Here is a 19,293-nt window from a genome sequence, read left to right on the forward strand (position 1 = left end):
AAAAACACATCATTAGGTGTGGTATTAGCTGCGGCATTACGTGCGTATACCTGCTGTTACGTGCGTATACCTGCTGGTCAAGGCAAACGATGCATATTACGCACGGTTTAACTGCGCAGATTTGCGTGCGGCAAATCCGCAGTGCTATACAGTACCAGCAGTCTATGAGATTCCAGTAAATCTCATGTATACGCTGCAGGTTTTTTTTTTTAGACTGAAATTGACCAGTCGTGCGCTTTTTAGAATCTACAGCATGTAAATTTATCTGGTGTTTCCGCTTGCAAATTCTTTCTGCCTAGTGCAGAGGAAAATCCGCAGCATGAAACCACGCCGAAAAATGCATCAAAACGGAAAGACAGGTGCGTTTTTTCCCCCTGCGAATTTCTTGTTTTGCTGCGCATTTTCTGCAGCAAAATACGCAACATGTGCATGTAGCCTAAGAGCGTCATGTGGTTGCCATGTTTATCTCATTGACTGCAAAATATTTATACAATTAACAGGCAGCAATATTTTCTTTCTTTTTAGATATCTCCATCTTGGTCTCTATTTTCAGTATTTCATGGTCTACTGTGGATTACCAGATGTCATTACGAAAATCTCTACCAGGAAAGAAGAAGATAAGTGTGGGGTTTCCTTTGCTCTCCTACACGTTCTACAAGTTTTTCACCTTGACCTCCTGGATTGTCAGCATAGTCTTTCTTCTAACCTGCAATATTTATATCTTTGCTGGCCTTGTGACAGGGTTAGCGGTCATCAGCTTTTGCTGGGCTTGGAAGCAAGACACAGATTTCTGCAAAACCAAAGGAATGGAAATACTGTATAGGATTGTGATTGGAATCATTCTCATTTTTACTTTTTTCAATGTGAAAGGGCCCAAAACTAGAGTCCCCATATCTGTTTATTATTCTATTCGGTTTTTAAGCACTTTGGGGATCCTCGTCTTGTGTTTCTACCTGAAATCTGCCTTTGCACGTACTTTCATATTTGCAGTGCTCAGTATTGCTACAGTTGTGACTTTGGGGCTTGGTATTTTATCCCTGATCCTGTATTATGCTTGTTTCCATCCCACCCTCCACGGTATAGCTCAAGTTAAGGGGGATGCAGTGGACGGTATCACCAATAACGAAGAGAGTAGAATAAAAAAATTCATAATGCCGTAGTACTATCGTTATTTCTTAAACCTTGTATTCCAAAATGATCATATATCACCAAGTAGTACTCTGCACTTTCCAGAACACAAGTTGCCCATGGCTACCAATCAGATCACACCTTTGGAAAATGAAAGCAGTGACTTGATTGGATGCCATGGGGAGCTACTCTACTTTCCCATTATGCCAGTTTTTATTAATCTCTCCCTCTCCCTCTACACGTGAAATAGAAATCCTTTAATTGTTCACTTGTCATATTAAGGCCCCACGCACAGGGTCGCGCCCGTAAACACGGGCAGCGATTCCAGGCACAGCCGGTTGCCGGCAGCCGCGGACAGCCGCCCGCATTTTCGGCCTGTGCTCCCATACAAAATATGGGAGCACGGCCTGTAAAAAGCAAAAGAACGGACATGCCCTAACTTTTGCGATACACTTCTACGGCCCGGACACCTTCTCGTAAACATACGGGAAGGTGTCCGCGGTCAATAGAAGTGAACGTGTACGTAATTGCGGTCCACAATTATGCACGATTTACGGTTGTGTGCATTGGGCCTAAGAAAGATTCTAGTCAACTGTTTTTTGTTTAGTTATATCCAATTCTGAGATTTAGGGTTTGTCCACACACAATGGAATTGCTGTAGAAAATTTCTGCAACAATTCCATTGAAAAACGCAGACATTCCGATGCAGCAAAAACGCACCATTTCCTGCGGTTTTTACGGCAGAAAACAGTGCGTATTTTGCTGCGTTTTTCACAGTGCTGGGAGATAGAGACATATTCTCTGAAAAACGCTGCAATTTTGGCCACTTTCCATAGCAGGAATTGACATGCTGCGGTGCGAAAAATACTGCAGGTCAATTTCTGCTCTGAATTTTTACGCAGCCTGTGGATGAGATTTGTTAAATCTCATCCACTATGCTGCTACTGTGTATTCTGCTGCGTTTTTTTCGTTCGCAATTCCGTCTGGATAAAACACGGCAATTCCGCAGTGTATGGAAGAGCCCTTAAAAGTGTTAAACTTCAGCTTCCACAGTGGCTTAAAAGGGATTGTCCAGTTTCAGCAAATGAAAGCTACACAATTTTCCAATATACTTTCTGTATTAATTCCAAACGGTTTTCAAGATCTCTATTTAGTAGGAACCTTCATTGTTTGTTTCCAGTGGATAATATTCTATCCATGGTCATGTGATGGACTCACAGGTGCACGGCTCGTTACAGTATGTATAGGAGAGTTTTCTTCTAGTGATCCCAGCACCTGTGTGTTAAATCACATGACCATGGGTACAATTTTATCCACTGGAAGTGGAGAATGAATGTTCCTAATGAATAACAACAAGCAGAGATCTTGAAAACGATGAGGAATGAGAATAGGAAAATTGGATAACTTTTGATTATGCAAAAAAAACATTTTCGGAAATCAGACAAAACCATCATGTACAAAAACAGTGTGCGTCATGTCAATAATAGCAATTGAACAGCGTTTTAACTAATACTGGAAACAAATAAATGGATAAAAATAATACAATTAAAAAAAGCAGAGGAGCAATTTCGCATAGGATCCTCGCTTCAGCTTCCGTTCATTGCTGTTCCTCTGCCCACAGAGATACATGTAGGAAAGGCAGAATAAAAAAAGACAAGCTTATCTGAAAGCACGCCAAGGAAGAGGACACTAATAAGGATCCTATGTGAAAGTGCTCTCCAGTTGGTACATATTGGAACAGTGAGCTATACAAGTGACTGTACATGTACTGGTGATGAATGCATGAATATAATGGGACTATATGATGGACATCAGTACATTTAAATATTATAGTACAGAGGCAAATCTCTTCTTATTAGTATACGTCATGTGCCACAACCGGCCTACACCGGGTGGGAAGGGTTTTCAGATCTCAGGAGGAATGCCTAAATGATTGCATTCCAAAGGAATCCATCAACAAGAAGCCTAGTCCCTTATATGCTCTAAGCACTAATAGTTGTAGTTTCATTCAGGGTAATTTATTTTATTTTTGGTACAGCAAAAGACACTGAAATTGCAGCTCTATAGAGGCCCTAGACTAGAGTTTGGTAAAAAGAGGATGTGCCGCCTCTTAACTTCCAGATATTGAAACAACTTTGTACGGTCTTACATGGTGGCCACGTAGACATAGTAATACTCTTTCTAATAAAGCCATACAGGAACCGATAGGTAACCCCTTGGCGCATGATGCCATGACTAACGGGCATAGTCCCTCTTATGATATTCTGTAGTCAGATATTTGAGATATTATATTATGGGATTCGATCTCTCACTCATTTAATCCACAGTTGAATAAATGAAACAACCGCTTTGTGGCCCTATTTTGGAAGCAGGTGGAGGTCCACTATATGAAAGACATTTGCTCAGGTTCCACTCTTAGGGTATGTTCACACGAGGGCGTCCGTTACGGCTGAAATTACGGGGATGTTTCAGCCTGAAAACATCCCCGTAATTTCAGCCGTAACGGCATGTGCAGGCGCTTGAACGCTGCGTCAATTACGGACGTAATTGGCGCTGCTATTCATTGGAGTCAATGAATAACGGCTCCAATTACGGCCAAAGAAGTGACAGGTCACTTCTTTGACGCGGGCATCTATTTACGCGCCGTCATTTGACAGCGGCGCGTAAATATACGCCTCGTGTGAACAGACAAACGTCTGCCCATTGCTTTCAATGGGCAGATGTTTGTCAGCGCTATTGAGGCACTATTTTCAGACGTAATTCGGGGCAAAAACGCCCGAATTACGTCCGTAAATAGGCCGTGTGAACATACCCTTAGATCTTTTCAGAAGCGTAGAAGAGCAGATCATTCAATCTCTACTTGGCTATTCCATGCCTTACAGGCTGAATGTCCCGGAGCTCGCTTCTGCTGCGCTTTGTACTGCCCGGTCCACTAATAATTCTTTATTACACATGGAATACACAACAATTTATATGCAGTTTGAAGGTATTAAAATATAATTTTATTAAGTTAGAAAACATACGTTCTTAGAACATCCTTAGATTCATAATAAAATAGTTTCAGTGCAAACAAGGGCAAACAGACTGTGAAACACATTTATACAAAAACTAAAAAAAAGTTCTTTACATGAAGCCACTACTAGCTTATCATTCATGTAGTGTTGTTTCTTGGATTAGAAACCCAAAAACTATCAGCAGAACACACCCGGGATTGAGACTACAGTCACATATTGGCAATCATGTTGTATTTGCCAGTCTTGGATTTTTTTTTTTTTTAATAAAACCAATATCAAATGCAAGGTGTAATACCCTTCCCTGTTGGATCTAATCGCAGTTTTGGGACAAAACACCCCCAGAAATCCTTCAGATGCCAATTGCTTTACACCTCAATCTGTGACCGCAGCCAGGTACCTATAAAACTGTTCTTCAATGGCTGTATCCCACAGTGATTCAAGTATGTAGCATCCGGATTTACAAGCATAACGCAATACTGCTGAGATGTGGGCAGTTCTTCACGTACTGCCCATGCATCCACTAGGAGCCAACATCTTCTACTGATGGCCCAAACGATATAGAGGCTCGCCAGTGACATTTTCTGACTGGAGTCAGTGTATGGCTGAGCTGATATGGATGTAAACTGACAAAGCCGCCTGTGATTCGAGACTGGTCTATTTTAAATAAATATATCTAGGAGGAGTGGACTGGCTGTAAGTTTCCTTATATTGAAAGGGACAACACAAAACACACACAATATATTTCAGGAGCTTATGCGATCTAAAGAAATTTGACAAAGTTGCAACCACAGAAGTTGCACTTCGCGGATGTCAGTAGTACAATAGTTCTGCATCAGCTATACCAAATATGTATATACGATGAGAATTAATTTAGTTTGAGAATTTTTAAAAAAATTTAAATGGTGTGAATTTCTCCCCCATATTAGACTGACAAGCTCTTATAAGATTGTATCACTGTGTCTGCTGAAGAGTCATATAGCTCATGCATCTATGCCCCCTGTAATTCTTACACCTGGACAGAATCATTGTGTGGGCACTATACATGTTACAGTAATGTCTTCTCCACTACACCACTGGCTTGGTGGCACCAACTTCATAGACTTCAAAATAGATATCCAGAATTATAAAAAATGCCATGCTCTAAAGGAGTAGTATATGTGCTATATAGCAGCCGTGTATAAAGCGGAGGACTTCAAATCATATCTGCTCTACAGAAAATTATCTGTGAGCCTAGTATCATATTTCAAGTATCTGTATGTATATCTTTAAGTAACATTCATTATAAGCCACAAAATCTGGAAAGTGCTTTAGTGATCGACATTCAATCTCTTTGAAAAGGCACAAAGGGCTGTGCTGAGAGGTCAGATCTGAGACGGGAAATCCGAAGTATAAAATGTGCGTCTTATCTAATCCACCCACATGAATGGGTGAAAAATAATGTGGAAATGAAAAGATTAAATTGCCTCAAATAACTGATGGTTTAGACCAATGACCATTAGCCATGTGCAGTGGACAGACCTTGCCAGTTAAAGGTTAAGGCATTTTCATTGGCAGGTTTATCATGGCTCATTTGCCCAGCCATGAACCTTCTAAGTGTCTCTGATGTGCCAGGACGCATCCATGGATCTGTCGCTACGGTGTCCACAGACTGTGGTCTGTCACCAGGTTTTGTAGAAAACGTTTTCAGAAAATCCTCTGCATTTTCAAAGCCATCAGGATCATCATCTAAAGATCAGAAAAGTAAAAGGATTAGTAGCCAAAGAAACAATATAGACAAAATGAAAGAAAATGTTTTGGCTCTCGACACTTTTTCCAAATTCGTCAATATAATCATAATAGGGGGAATTTACGAAGCCCTCCACGCTAGTTTTCTGGAATAGAAATGTCTCATTTTGCGCAAAAACGTTGTGACATTTTATTTTTCCACTGCCTGACACTTTTTTAAAAAAGTGAGTGGAGCCACTGTGGCCTGATAAATTTATGCCAGAAAACTGGAGTCAATTATAGCGCAAATCTACTCCAGCACATTTTGGCGCTCGGACAGGCAGAGATGCACTTAACTTATTAAGGTATGCGTCTCTTATTAAATGAGGTGCATCTTACTCCAATTTTCTATACATTAAGGGGGCAATTTATTAATTCTGACGACACAGTAAAGTGCGACACATTTATTAAGAGGAGAAAGCCTCTTAATAAATGTGTTGCATCTTTCGACCGGCGTCACATTTGTGGTACAACGACCGCAGCAATGCGCCATATATTCCCCCTGACGTCGCCCATAAAATACAAATAGCACATACTTATCTCACAGTTGCTCTTCTCTCCACCGGGTCCCTTCATAATGCCAGCGCAGCTCATACAGGGCCCTGATGCCGAGCAGTGCCAGGGCCTTATATGCGACGCAGAACTACGGCATCAGTGCTGCGACCCATACAACGTCCTGACTCTGTCCAGTGTCAGTACGAGCCGCGCTGGAATGAGGGAGCCCGAGTCGAGAAAAGGAGGTTAGAGTAAATTTTGAATATTTTTTGAAATTGTATTTTTTATTTAACTGTCCAAAGGGAGGGGCAAGGTACAGGGCCCAACACAGGCCTCTACCTTGCTAAGCCCCATAGATTGAAATCTACACCGGCTAGAAGCTGGTGTAGATTTCCACTATAATTTACCTTAGTTTTATGGCGTAAATAATAATAAACTTGTTGGGCTGTGGTGACCACACCTCCTTTCCACAAAGCCACACCCCTTTCCACAAAAGTGGCGAAGAAAGGCAAAAATTTGCAATTTGCACCTCAAATTGCAACTTTCGTGCCCTTTTGCAAAACTGGCTTAGAAAGGTTGATAAATTACCCCCAAAGACGACTGTCGTTTGAAATTCCAGCCCCAATAAATTCCCCCCACTGTCTATTATGAATAGAGCTTGTGCACATTGGGATATTACCGTGTTTTGTTGTATCTTACCTATGCTGACTGTGCTTCTCTGGAGGCTACTTAGTCTTCTGAGACGCTCCTCATTTCTGGTCCGAAGTTCATCTACATTGAAGCTCGTAGCAGAGTTTAATGAGAAACGGTCCGGTTGATTTAAGGGGATGGGAGGCACAGGAGGAATGTCATTCTGTGGATACATATTTTGATATTAACAAGTCATCAGATAGCGTGGAGCAATAAATTACTATGGATTTTAGCCATGCTCTCTTTCTCTAGTTTACTGGCAAATCAAAGAGATCTGTAATCCCTTTTAGCACATGGTTTTCCCTTTAGAACCGTCGCCTACTGGGAGAAGATCCATTCAGCAAGCCAAGGTGGCCACATTTAGGAGGATCCCAAATGGATAGGTTCTCCTGATGGATGGGGGTTTCAGAGCATATGCCATAAATGCCTAAAGTGGAAAAACCCCTTTAAGCAAGTGTATGGGCCAGCCTTACCCTGTCATGGAGGGGTAGAATGGGCTTTATCCTTTCAATGGCATTCAAGTAATAACATTCATATGGGATTGTGGAGATTTATAATGTAGCTAAATATTCCAGTATTTTTCTAGTTAGAGTTTTTGATTAAATTTCTCTTTTCCAAGTGGTCTTATGTGTAGGCATTTGTAGATGGCCTATATTGTATTATGCCTTCCGTTCCTATAGGTTTTTTTTGGTCAGTGTACAGGATAATTTTAGTTAGGCTTTTAATGAAGTTGTAATGGAATTGTATTTTTGTCTTTTGTGTATGATTAAAGATCATTGTTTAACTCTTCATACAAGTAACAATATCATACATCATAGTCCAAGACCTTATTCTTGTGTCTCCTGCGCTCTCTGGCTGAAGCTATAGCATGTGGATCAGGGAATGGATCCAAGAATGCAGGATACGGTTCTCCATTTTCACCTAAACAAAACAAAAAAATTCTTAATAGTATACCAAATGTTATACTTTCTAACTACTTGTACATTGTACAGCCTGTGTAGCTGAGAGAAGAATGAACATATGACATGCCATGGCATCATGTTGCACTCTTCTTCCGTATACAGTATTCCAGTGTTATCACTCATTTCAGATAGAGGATGATAGGGTTGCAGAATAGTACACTTACATTATTACATCAGACATACAAGAATTAATAAAATTTCCCATAAATTTGGTTAATAATCCAGAACTGTAAAAATTCATAAAAATGTATACATAGACCTAGGTTTTAATAAAAAGTTATAACCCCGTAAAATAAGAATTCTAGAGCACCTGTCCAATCAGTGCGAACAGTGTCAGAGTGTTTAGGGCCCCATTGATCAGGGGAATGGAAACTACCAGTTGTTAATTCATTCATACATTTCCAGGAGGAATAACAGAGGAAAGGTACAATTTATAATTCTAAGAAAAGATGCTCCAGAATTGTTATTTTATGGGTAATACAAGTTATTAACTTAAACAGTTCTAGCAGGTGAGTTGACAGATCCTTCCAAATTAAGTCTATTTGACTTACCTTGCTACTCATCTTAAATGAGTTTATGGTCTACAATTACGCAAATTCCAACTGGTTCAGCCCCTTTTAACAAACTTATTTATGCTACAAGTATATATTATTTAATTGGAAAATAGAGAGAGATTGTTTATCAAATAGACTTCAATTAGAAGATTCCTTTTTCTACATGCTATTTTCTGGTCTCCCTCTCTTTCTGGAAATCAATAGGTTTAATTAATATTATTAGCTGGTTCCTACCTATTCTAAGACAAATTGACCTAGAATTCTGGTGTACATGCTGTGCGCCACATCTATTAAAGGGGTTTTCCAATCCTTTTTTTTTTTTTTTAAATCAATGCAATGTTCCTCTATTAATATATTAGTGCACTCTGACTAGCTTTTTCTTGATAATAAATGGTTTTAGTAACACTACTCCCTATTGTTTACCTTGAGAGGTTTGTTTTGCTCAGTAAGTTCATTCCTCTTCTCTTCCTGTGTTTCTCCTCCCTGCATGCACTGCTCTAGTCCCAGCATGCAATGTGCATGCAGCAGTGCACTTGCTCCGCCTACTACACCCAGCTCTACTAACTTCTGCAATCTCAGTCTTCATTTTGGTGCTCTCATTCTATTACTGATAGCACAAGCTGAAATCACTGGATATCTGCGTTTTTAACCTCTTAACGCCGAAGGGCGGATATATCAGTGCTCTGCAGCTGCTAGTTTGCGCAGGAGGAGGGATATATCCGTCCTGTGATGGCGCGGGTACTGCCAGTGTACCCACGCGATCAGCGGCAGGAGCACGGCTGTTATACACAGCCTGGCTCTTGCTGCAACTGCCGTAATCGAAGCGCGCTCCGATTCCGGCAATTTAACCCATTAAATGCCGCTGTCAATAGTGACAGCGGCATCTAATGTGTTTGACAGAGGGAGGGAGCTCCCTCTGTTTTATACTGACAGGCAATAATAACAAGAAGTATACCAAAGCATTATATATGCGATCGGCACATCGCCTAGTGAAGTCCCATGGTGGGACTAAAAAAAAAATGTCAATCCGTTAAATAAAGTTGGTGAAAAAACAAAAAAAAAATTACAGTGAAAATCAAATAAAACTATTTTTTTTGCCCAAAAAGTTGTTTTTTGAAAGTAAAAGTGTCAAAACAAATCACACATACACATATATGGTATCCCCGCGATCGTAACCACTTGAACAATAAAATTAACACATTAATTAAACCGCTGGATGAACGGCGTCCAAAAAAACAACGGCAAAATTCGCTCTTTTCTCCCATTCCCACCATTAAAAATTAATCTAAGTCCTATGTACCCCAAAATAGTACTAATGAAAACTACACATTGTCCCGCAAAAATCAAGCCCACGTACGGCCACATGACGGAAAAATAAAACCGTTACGGCTCTTGGAATGCGGCGATGCAAAAACAAGTAATTTTTTTCTAAAAGGGTTTTTATTGTGCAAACGTAGGAAAACATAAAACCTTTACATATTTGGTATCCCCGTAATCGTGCCGACCCACAGAATAAAGTTAACATGTTATTTACGCTGCATAGTAAACGGCGTAAATTTCTAACGTGAAAATCAATGCTGGAATAGCTGCTTATTTTCAATTCTCTCCTAAAATAAAGTTAATAAAAGTTAATCAATATATTAAAAGCATCTAAAAATGGTGGAATTACAAAAAAAAACTCGTCCCGCAAAAAACAAGCCCTTATACGGCTATGTCGACGGAATAAAAAAAAAGTTACGACTCTTGGAATGTGACCGTGAAAAAAACAAAAATAATCCTTGGTCATTAACGTGCAAAATGGCCTGGTCATTAAGGGGTTAAACGGTTTGAAGAGGTCTTCTGGTACCAAAACAGTGGAAACCCCCAAAAGGTGCCCCCATTTTGGAAACTAGACCCCTTGAGGAATTCATTGTAGTTTTCTTGGGGTGCATGCGGCTTTTTGATCAGTTTTTATTCTATTTTTAAGTGGCGTGGTGACTAAAAAAACAGCAATTCTACTATTGTTTTTTTATTCTATTTTTGTTACAGCGTCACCGTGCGCTATAAATGACATATTCACTTTATTCTGCGGGGCAATACGATTAGGGCTCATTTACACGAGCGTGTTATACATCCGTGCAACGCGCGTCGCAGGGACCTATGTTAGTCTATGGGGCCGTGCAGCCAGGTGGGCGTGATTTTCACGCAGCGTATGTCCGCTGCGTGAAACGCACGACGTCCTATATTTGTGCGCTGTTCGCACATCACGCACCCATTGAAGTCAATGGGTGTGTGAAAACCACGCATGTCGCACAGAAGCACTTCCGTGGGACGTGCGTGATTCGCGCAACAGCACTGTAAAGGATGAATGAAAACAGAAAAGCACCACGTTCTTTTCTGTTTACAAACATCCAAACGGAGTGTCATAATGATGGTGGCTGCGCGAAAACCAGGCAGCCGCGCATCATAAAGGGCTGACACGCGGAGCTGTTAATTGCCTTTTGCGCACGCAAAACGCCGCGCTTTTTGCTTGCACAAAATGCACACGCTCGTGTAAACTCGGCCTTACGGTGACACCAGATGTTTATAGTTCTTTTATGTCTTATGGCATTTGCACAATAAAATACGTTTTGTAAAAAATCATTCACTTTTTGTGTTGCCTTATTCTAAGAGCAAGAACTTTATTATTTTTCCATCAATAAAGCCGTGCGAGGACTTATTTTTTGCGTAACGAACTGTAGTTTCGATCAGGACCATTTTTAGGTACATGCGACTTTTTGATCTCTTTTTAATACATTTTTTGGGAGGTGAAGTGACCAAACAATTGTGATTTTGGTACGGTTTATTATTATTTTCTTTTACGGCGTTCACCGCGCGGGATAAATAACGAAATAATTTTGTAGTTCAGGCCGTTACGGACGCGGCGATACCAATTATGTATATTTTATTTATTTATATATTTTTATTAATAAAAAAGGACTGATAAGGGAAAAAAAGGGGATTTTTTTTAACTTTTATTTTCTTATTTTTACACATCTTTTTTTTTTACTTTATTACTTTGTCCCACAAGGGGACTTGAGGGCAGGAGGCCCTGATCGCTATTCTAATACTCTGCACTACATGCGTAGTGCAGTGTATTAGAACTGTCAGCTATTCACTGACAGCAAGCATAGTGGGTCCTGACTTTGTCAGGACCCATTAGGCTTCCGTCGATGGCATAGCCGGACGCCATTGTTTGGTGTCCGGTTGCCATAGTAACCATCGCCGGCCGCTATCGTGTAGCAGGCCGGCGATGGTAACTTAACCCCTAAAAAGCCGCGATCTCTATTGAACGCGGCTTTTAAGGGGTTAGACAGCGGGGACACAGCGATCGGTCCCCGCTGTAGGAGCTGCGGCAGCTGCTGTACGAGACAGCAGCTGTCACAGCTCCTGCACCTGTCGGGAAGACGGCCGAAACGGCCGTTATTCCCGCAACTTCGTATTCCGTCGGTAATTTATAAGGGGTTATAATTTCACAGAGCATGCGCGGTGGAGTGTGTTAACCACGCATGCTCTGAGATAAAGAAGCACGTGGTACGGTTACGTCATTTGTGACGTAACCGTACAGTGTGAAAGCCGGAAACCGGAAGCAAGGCAGAAGACTAAATGGACGGGTCTGCACAGGAAGTGCAGATTTTGCTTCACTAAGGGGGCGGTGACGGAGGAGGCTATACGACGCTACAGCCATCTGATGAAACGTAAGTACATTGTAAAGTTATATCATTTTCATTGTTTTATTTAAATAAATGTAATTTTTTAGTTCCGGAATACCCCTTTAACTGTTTTAGACACTTTTTGCAGCATGTACGACAAAGTTGTGTTCTAGCGGAAATCGGCAAATCTTAATACGCCAAATTTATCATACAGCATGCATCACCGATATATTTGATGCATCTTCTAAATGCTTTAGACAGTATTAGTAAATCTGTTCCAATATGTTGAATCCATATGGAATTCTTTCTATTTTTAAGGACATTAACCCCTTCCCGACGTATGACGGGAAGTATGGAGCGGGGTGTCAGGTGTATGGTACAGCTGTCACTTCACGATAACGAGTGAGATTGTGCTCGAGCGCGATCCCACTCATTTAACCCTTTAGATGCCGCAGTCAATAGCGACCGTGACATTTAAAGCGTTAGAAAAAGGGGACGACCCCCTCTGATAGCCCATCGCTGGGTGCCGATGGTTGTTATGGCAGTCTGGGGGCCTATCGCCGATACAACAAGTCAATTGGCAATAGTTAACAGGCCCTTTTTCATGGGCCGATGAATTCTGTATGGGGATGAACAATCATTAATACGATCATTTAGTCCCCATTAGTTTGCATCATCGTTTTCACAAGGAGTTGATTTTATAGGCTGCACAAATGATGTGATCAGCCGACGAACAATTAGAAAGAATTACTACTTATTACCTATGAATGCACTCTCAGATTCCAGCAGAGAGGTCTTCAGTAAGTCTTTTGAGGGATCGCTGAGCTGTGGTCCGAAAAGAACAAAAGTAAATAAAAATAATAATTAAATGCAAATCAGTATTTCCCTATTTTCTTAGAAAATTGTACACAGTAACAGCTATAAAAGATTTTAATCATCAGCTGATTTCATGTTGTTCAGATTTTAAAAACCACATAAAAATGACAATTAGATCTAGATCTTTGATGGATACATTAAGCAGTTACTTACCATTCCAGGGCGGTGGAGACTGTATGCTGGCACTGGTCCAAAATCTAGTTCAAATAGATGATACCATTTAGTAGTTATTACGTGGGCATGTTTAATCACGATTCCTTAAAATGGTTCTCTCACAAAAATAATTTATCACCTATCCACAGGACGGGTGATAAATATAATATAGCTGTGGTTCCAACCGCTGGGTCCCCAAGCGATGAGAACGATGGTCCCATGTCACCTGTTTGATTGGAGCAGTGAACACGTGTGCACACTACCGCTTATTTATTCTCTATGGGACTGACCGAAATATCCTGTGGATAGCTGATAAATTATTTTCGTCGGGCAACCACTTTAACAAAGCTAGAAAACGAAGGCATGTACAGACTGACAGCAGACATCGTGATACCCATCATTGCATTATAATAATGTTATAACACTATAACAAACTTCATAAAATTATGAAGATCACGCATAATATATTTCACTGGTAAGCATGACCTCAAAAGGCCTAGAACCTAATTACTATATTAAATGGATTTAAAACCTAGATTTTTGTACTCCCTGTAAAATCCCTTTTTTGCTGAATTCATAGGGGACACAGAACCATGGGTATAGGCCCTTGCCACTTGGAAGGCTGACACAAGGTAGCAAAAGTCTTTCCTCCGCCCAGGCAGGCCGTGCCTTTCCCACAGACACTAGCTAAGTCAGTTTGTACATAACTAGAAGACAAATAAACAAAACAACATTTCCAAGCTCTCGGGAGAAAAAAAACCAGACAAAGCTTGATGCCATAGTGCCCAGGAGTCCTCGTAGAGTGAGCAATGACCCGAAGGGGAGGAGCTTTACCCTTGGAACGATAGGCTTCCGAAATCACGCACCGGATCCAATGAGCAATGGTGGCCTGGACAGTGCCAATCCCTTGTGTGGTCCTTCAGGAAGGAGGAAAGGGGAATCGCAGCGCCAAAATGACATTGCTGCAGCCAGATAGGACTACTCTTACGACATCAAGACAGTGCAGAGCCCGCCCTCTTGGATGAGATGGGACAAAAGAAAGGAAGCACTCTGTCTTCATTGATGTGGAAGGCAGAGACCACCTTTGGGATAAAAGACGGGACAGGGCGGAACAGCTCCTTACCTTATCCCTATAGTTGATCAGAAAAGGAGACTTGCAGGACAAAGCACAAAGACAAAACAACTTTCCAGGAAAGGAAACACAGAAAAACTTCTTTTAAAGGTCTCAAATTTCTACCTGAAAAGTCACTAGGACCAAATTAAGATCCTATGGCTCAGTGGGATGTCGGAGGAAGGAAGAGAATTAGCCATTCCTTGCAAAAATGTTTTTACCTGAGAGCGAAAACCCAATGTTCGCTGAAAAAGAATAGAAAGAGCAAAGACAAGGCCCTGTGCAAGACATGATTGCAGGAAGAACAGGATTCTAGACATAGGACATACCATGAGATGGAAACGGCATTGTTCACACTAGTGGAAAGAAGCCTTCCATGTACGTTGCTATACTTTGGTTTCCTGGTCTTCAGCATAGCGGGCTATCAAAACTGTGGACTCGACAGATCCGAAAAGTCTACTGTCAACAAAATTAAGGCAAACAAGGGCTTATTTGAAAGCCTGATCGGCCGCCCAAAATTTCAACCAAATAGAGCAAAAGCATTAAAACGATGACTCAAGGGAGACCTCAAACAAGAATTTTGATGTATTAATAACTTGTGAAGCAAGATCAGCTATTTCCTCTTGCGGTGCTCCTTCCAGGATACCGCGGTAAAGTTGTGGCGCCAATGCTGAGCAAGCCTTGCTGAGGCAAAAGCTGGACGCAAGGCAGAACTTGCTGCTACAAAAGCAGATTTGGTCTGTGAATCCAATCTTTTATCAAGAGGGTCACTAAGTGATGCTGCATCTGACAGTGGAATGGTGTGCTCTTCAACAGCCGCGAGATAGGCAGATCCATAGAGGGAGAAACAGAACAATTTGAGAATAAGTCCTCCTGTATTCATATGTTTGGAAATAGCCAGTCGCATCTCAGGATGTCTATGGATAGGATTTCTTAAATCTCACTATAGTTTGGGAAGCAAAGTCGCACAGGAGTGCCTCTTTATGAGAAGGGGTATTGAGGTTAACTGTAAATCCTGTTCTGATTGTGAATTCGAATCTGATTATTCTCCAGAGGAAAAAGACTGAGCAGCCTCTCCATTATTGGTCCTAAGAGGGGACTCTGAAGTCTAACCCTGAAGAGGAGCAGGAGTTATCCTTGTCAGTTCTGAGCCTCTTATGCGACCAACCAGGAGAGGTAAACTGCATGTTATCCAAGGGAGAGGCTAAAGGGGCATTGATCTGGGCCACTATCTGGGATGGCAAATATTCCAAATGCTGAACTATGGTGTTGGAGTGTCTGGAAATGTCCCCTAAGGCCTGGGGAAAGGATTTTGCTCATTCAGAGATGCCACATCCTGTAGGGGGGTAACAGCCTGTGGTGTCCTGGATTGCAAACACTGTAGGCAGAGGGGTTTAAGCTGGCTGCATGTGAACTTTTTATTATATCCGCCACAGGCATAGTATGTCACCATGCGCACCTGCGTCGACTGCCTAATGGTATCCTCCCTAGATGAAGACATGTCCCAAGGGAGAGGGGAACAGACAATTACCAGTGTCAGGGGGAAGAATGACCATTGGGGGAGTTGTACATAACAAAAAAATAAGTGACCCCTGGAAAAAACAATCTGCTGGGTACCACCAGGCAGAAATTGGAAGAGACAGAGGACTCTGAAAAACAGCTGGATATGGCCCCTGAAGTAAAAGATGTGTGCCAGGCAGAAGGGTCCCTGAAATGGCACTAGCACCTAATTGAAATAGACAGAACAGGAAGAAGGAAGACACTGCCCCCCAATAAAGTCTGTGTTTAGAACCTTCCTTCACCAAAGAACTCCTTTCATGGATACAGAAAATAGATTAGGTGACATGGGGTGAGGGAAATTCAGTGAAGAGAACTGCATGGTCTCCCGGCACCTGCAGGGGGTTGACTCGACTGGAGACCAGCCTGACAACCCACCTGCAGCGAAGGAGAAAAGAAAGAAACTAAACTTAAATAATAAAATAGCAGCAGACCTGAGAATCAGGTTATGTCTTCCTCCTACGAACACTAGGCTAAAACGGATTTAAGCAAGTGTCTGTGGGACAACCTGCCTTGGCGAAGCCAGGACCTTTTTTTACCAAGTGTCAGACTCGTAGTGGCAAGGGTCTATACCCATGGTGCGGTGTCCCCCAATGATATTAACGAGACCTAATCTGATTACTCTCCTATCCACATAAGGTAGAATTGCCATATCACTTATTCATCAACCCAGTAGATGTGACTTTCTACCAATGGTGTCGATTACCTGGTGCACAAGTGTTTGAGCTCCTAAACGATGACATTGAACACCTTGCCTGACCGGTTATCTATCCTGAGAATAGGCCACCAATGTTTAAGTCCAGGAAAACCACTTTTTTGGGTGGTTTTGGGGACAATTTCACACTTTTCACATATGAAAAAAACATCTGAATAATAAAAAAAACATTATACTACCCTAAAATCCCTATATTTTCTGAAAGCAGACACCTGTCGCATCGTGAAAATCCACGCCTTTATGCAATTTTTGTATAAAAATTTTTGTAAAAAAAAAAACACACAAAGATTTATGTGTGTGGCTACTTGTTTGCACAATAAACTAGTAAATCTTTGCAGATCTTTGTGGGTTACAACACAAACTACGTCATACATGAACAATTTTAAAATGAGCCAATAATTGAACTGAATGTTGAGCTGGTATATACAGATTATCATATAAATTAATGGCCCCTTCTTACCATCTGGGATCGCTGTTCTCTTCTTTATCTTGTTCAAGGTTTTCTGCTGCTCCCTCAGCAGTGCCTGCTGCTGGATCTCTAGTGTTTGATCATCCTTTGGAGGGTCAGGAAACATGGTCCTAACACCTTCCCGAGTATCAGTATCTGTTTGGTAAGAGAAGACTATTTATTTTACTAGAAGAGAAATACTATAAATTTATAATGGCTGTGGCTTCAGAGAAACCTTGTCAAGCTCAAAGAAGTCTAAATGCAGTAAATGTTCTGGGAAAATTACGATCTTTGTAATTTAGTTGTCCCTTTGAGCTTTAACCCCCTTCCATAAATGGACACACTTATTGTGCCCTAATTGCGGTCTTCTAACCGTAATAGGCTGTAATAGTACATCTTGGTGATCGTGCGATCACTGCGCAAGCTTGGCTGTGGTTGATGGTCAGGCTCCTGCTGTAATAGCCAGGATCAGATAAACCTTTGATCCCGGCCATTTAGTTTAACTCCTTCCCGCTTTGGCCACTTTTGACCTTCCTGAAAGAGCCTCATTTTTCAAATCTGACATGTTTCACTTTATGTGGCAATAACTTCGGAATGCTTTTACCTATCCAAGCGACTCTGAGATTGTTTTCTCGTGACACATTGGATTTGATGTTACTTGCAAAATTAGCTTGATACATTCAGTATTTAATTGTGAAAAACACCAAAATTTTGCGAAAAATTGCGAAAATTTGCATTTTTCTAAATTTAAATGTATCTGCTTGTAAGACAGGCAGTTATACCATACAAACGTGTTGCTAATTAACATCCCCCATATGTCTACTTTAGATTGGAATCGTTTTTTGAGCAAAGTTTTATTTTTCTAGAACGTTACAAGGCTTAGAACTTTAGCAGCAATTTCTCACATTTTCAAAAGGCTATTTTTACAGGGACCAGCTCAGTTGTGAAGTGGCTTTGAGGGCCTTATATATTAGAAACCCCCAATAAGTCACCCAATTTTAAAAACTTCACCCCTCAAAGTATTCAAAACAGCATTTAGAAAGTTTTTAACCCTTTGGACATTTCACAGGAATTAAAGCAAAGTAGGGGTGAAATTTACAAATTTCATTGTTTTTGTAGAAATTAATTTTTAATCCATTTTGTTTTTGTAACAAAGAAGGTTTTACCAGAGAAATGCAACTCAATATTTATTTCCCAGGTTCTACAGTTTTAGGAAATATCCCACATGTGGTCCTAGTGTGGTAATGGACTGAAGCACCGGCCTCAGAAGCAAAGGAGCACCTAGAGGATTTTGGGCCTCCTTTTTATTAGAAAATATTTTAAGCGCCATGTCAGGTTTGAAGGGCTCTTGCGGTGACAAAAAAGTGGAAATCCCCCAAAAGTAACCCCATTTTGGAACAGACACCCCTTGAGGAAATGATCTAGGGGTATAGTGAGCATTTTGACCCCAAATGTTTTTTTGCAGAAATTATTGCATGTAGGCCGTGAAAATGAAAATCTACATTTTGTAGGTTTAGCTAATTTTTTCCCATTTCCATAAGGACTAAAGGAGAAAAAGCACCACAACATTTGTAAAGCAATTTCTCCCGAGTAAAACAATACCCCACATGTGGTAATAAACGGCTGTTTGGACACACGGCAGGGCTTAGAAGGGAAATAGCGCCATTTGACTTTTGGAGATCAAATTTAGCAGGAATGGTTTGAAGAGCCCATTTCGAGTTTGCAGAGTCCCTGAAGGACCAAAACAGAGAAAATGTACAGAAAGGGACTCTATTTAGGAAACTACACCCCTTGAGGAATTCATGTAGGGGTGTAGTGAGCATTTTGACGCCACAGGGGTTTCATAGATTTTATTAGAATTGGGCAGTGAAAATAAAAACAATCCTTTTTCTTCAATAAGACGTAGCCTTAGCTCAAAATTTTTCATTTTCTCAACAAATAAAGGAAAAATAGAACCACAACATTGGTAAAGCAACTTCTCCGGAGTACGGAAATACGTCTTATGTGGTCATAAACTACTGTTTGGGCACATTGCAAAGATCAGAAGAGAAAGAGCGCCATTTGGCTTTTGGAGTACAGATTTTGCAGGATTGATTTCTTAGCACAATGTCATTTTTGCAAAGCCCCTAAGGTACCAGTACAGTGGAAACTCCCC

The 19,293-nt window shown here is 41.0% G+C and overlaps 2 protein-coding genes across 8 annotated transcripts in view; one reads left to right on the forward strand and one right to left on the reverse strand.

The window, feature by feature from the left end:
• Positions 1-1,160, forward strand: part of XKR9 (XK related 9) — a 53,506-nt gene extending 52,346 nt beyond the window's left edge. The window contains exon 3 of the mRNA XM_075828294.1: positions 526-1,160. Within this exon, the coding sequence (XP_075684409.1) occupies positions 526-1,160 (635 nt within the window). The remainder of the gene's footprint in view (positions 1-525) is intronic.
• A 2,947-nt stretch (positions 1,161-4,107) lies between these two features.
• CSPP1 (centrosome and spindle pole associated protein 1) overlaps positions 4,108-19,293 on the reverse strand; it is a 130,626-nt gene continuing 115,440 nt past the window's right edge. For 6 of the 7 annotated variants that reach the window (XM_075826150.1, XM_075826146.1, XM_075826149.1 and 3 more), the window contains 6 exons: positions 17,151-17,294; positions 13,308-13,351; positions 13,040-13,103; positions 7,903-8,012; positions 7,101-7,254; positions 4,108-5,867 (listed from right to left, as the gene is read on the reverse strand). In XM_075826150.1, the coding sequence (XP_075682265.1) occupies positions 5,638-5,867; positions 7,101-7,254; positions 7,903-8,012; positions 13,040-13,103; positions 13,308-13,351; positions 17,151-17,294 (746 nt within the window). In that variant the 3' untranslated portion in view covers positions 4,108-5,637. The remainder of the gene's footprint in view (positions 5,868-7,100; positions 7,255-7,902; positions 8,013-13,039; positions 13,104-13,307; positions 13,352-17,150; positions 17,295-19,293) is intronic. The other variant, XM_075826145.1, reaches the window with a different exon arrangement.

This window comes from Rhinoderma darwinii, chromosome 5 (genome assembly GCF_050947455.1).
Source record: "Rhinoderma darwinii isolate aRhiDar2 chromosome 5, aRhiDar2.hap1, whole genome shotgun sequence".
Lineage (NCBI taxonomy): Eukaryota > Metazoa > Chordata > Amphibia > Anura > Rhinodermatidae > Rhinoderma > Rhinoderma darwinii.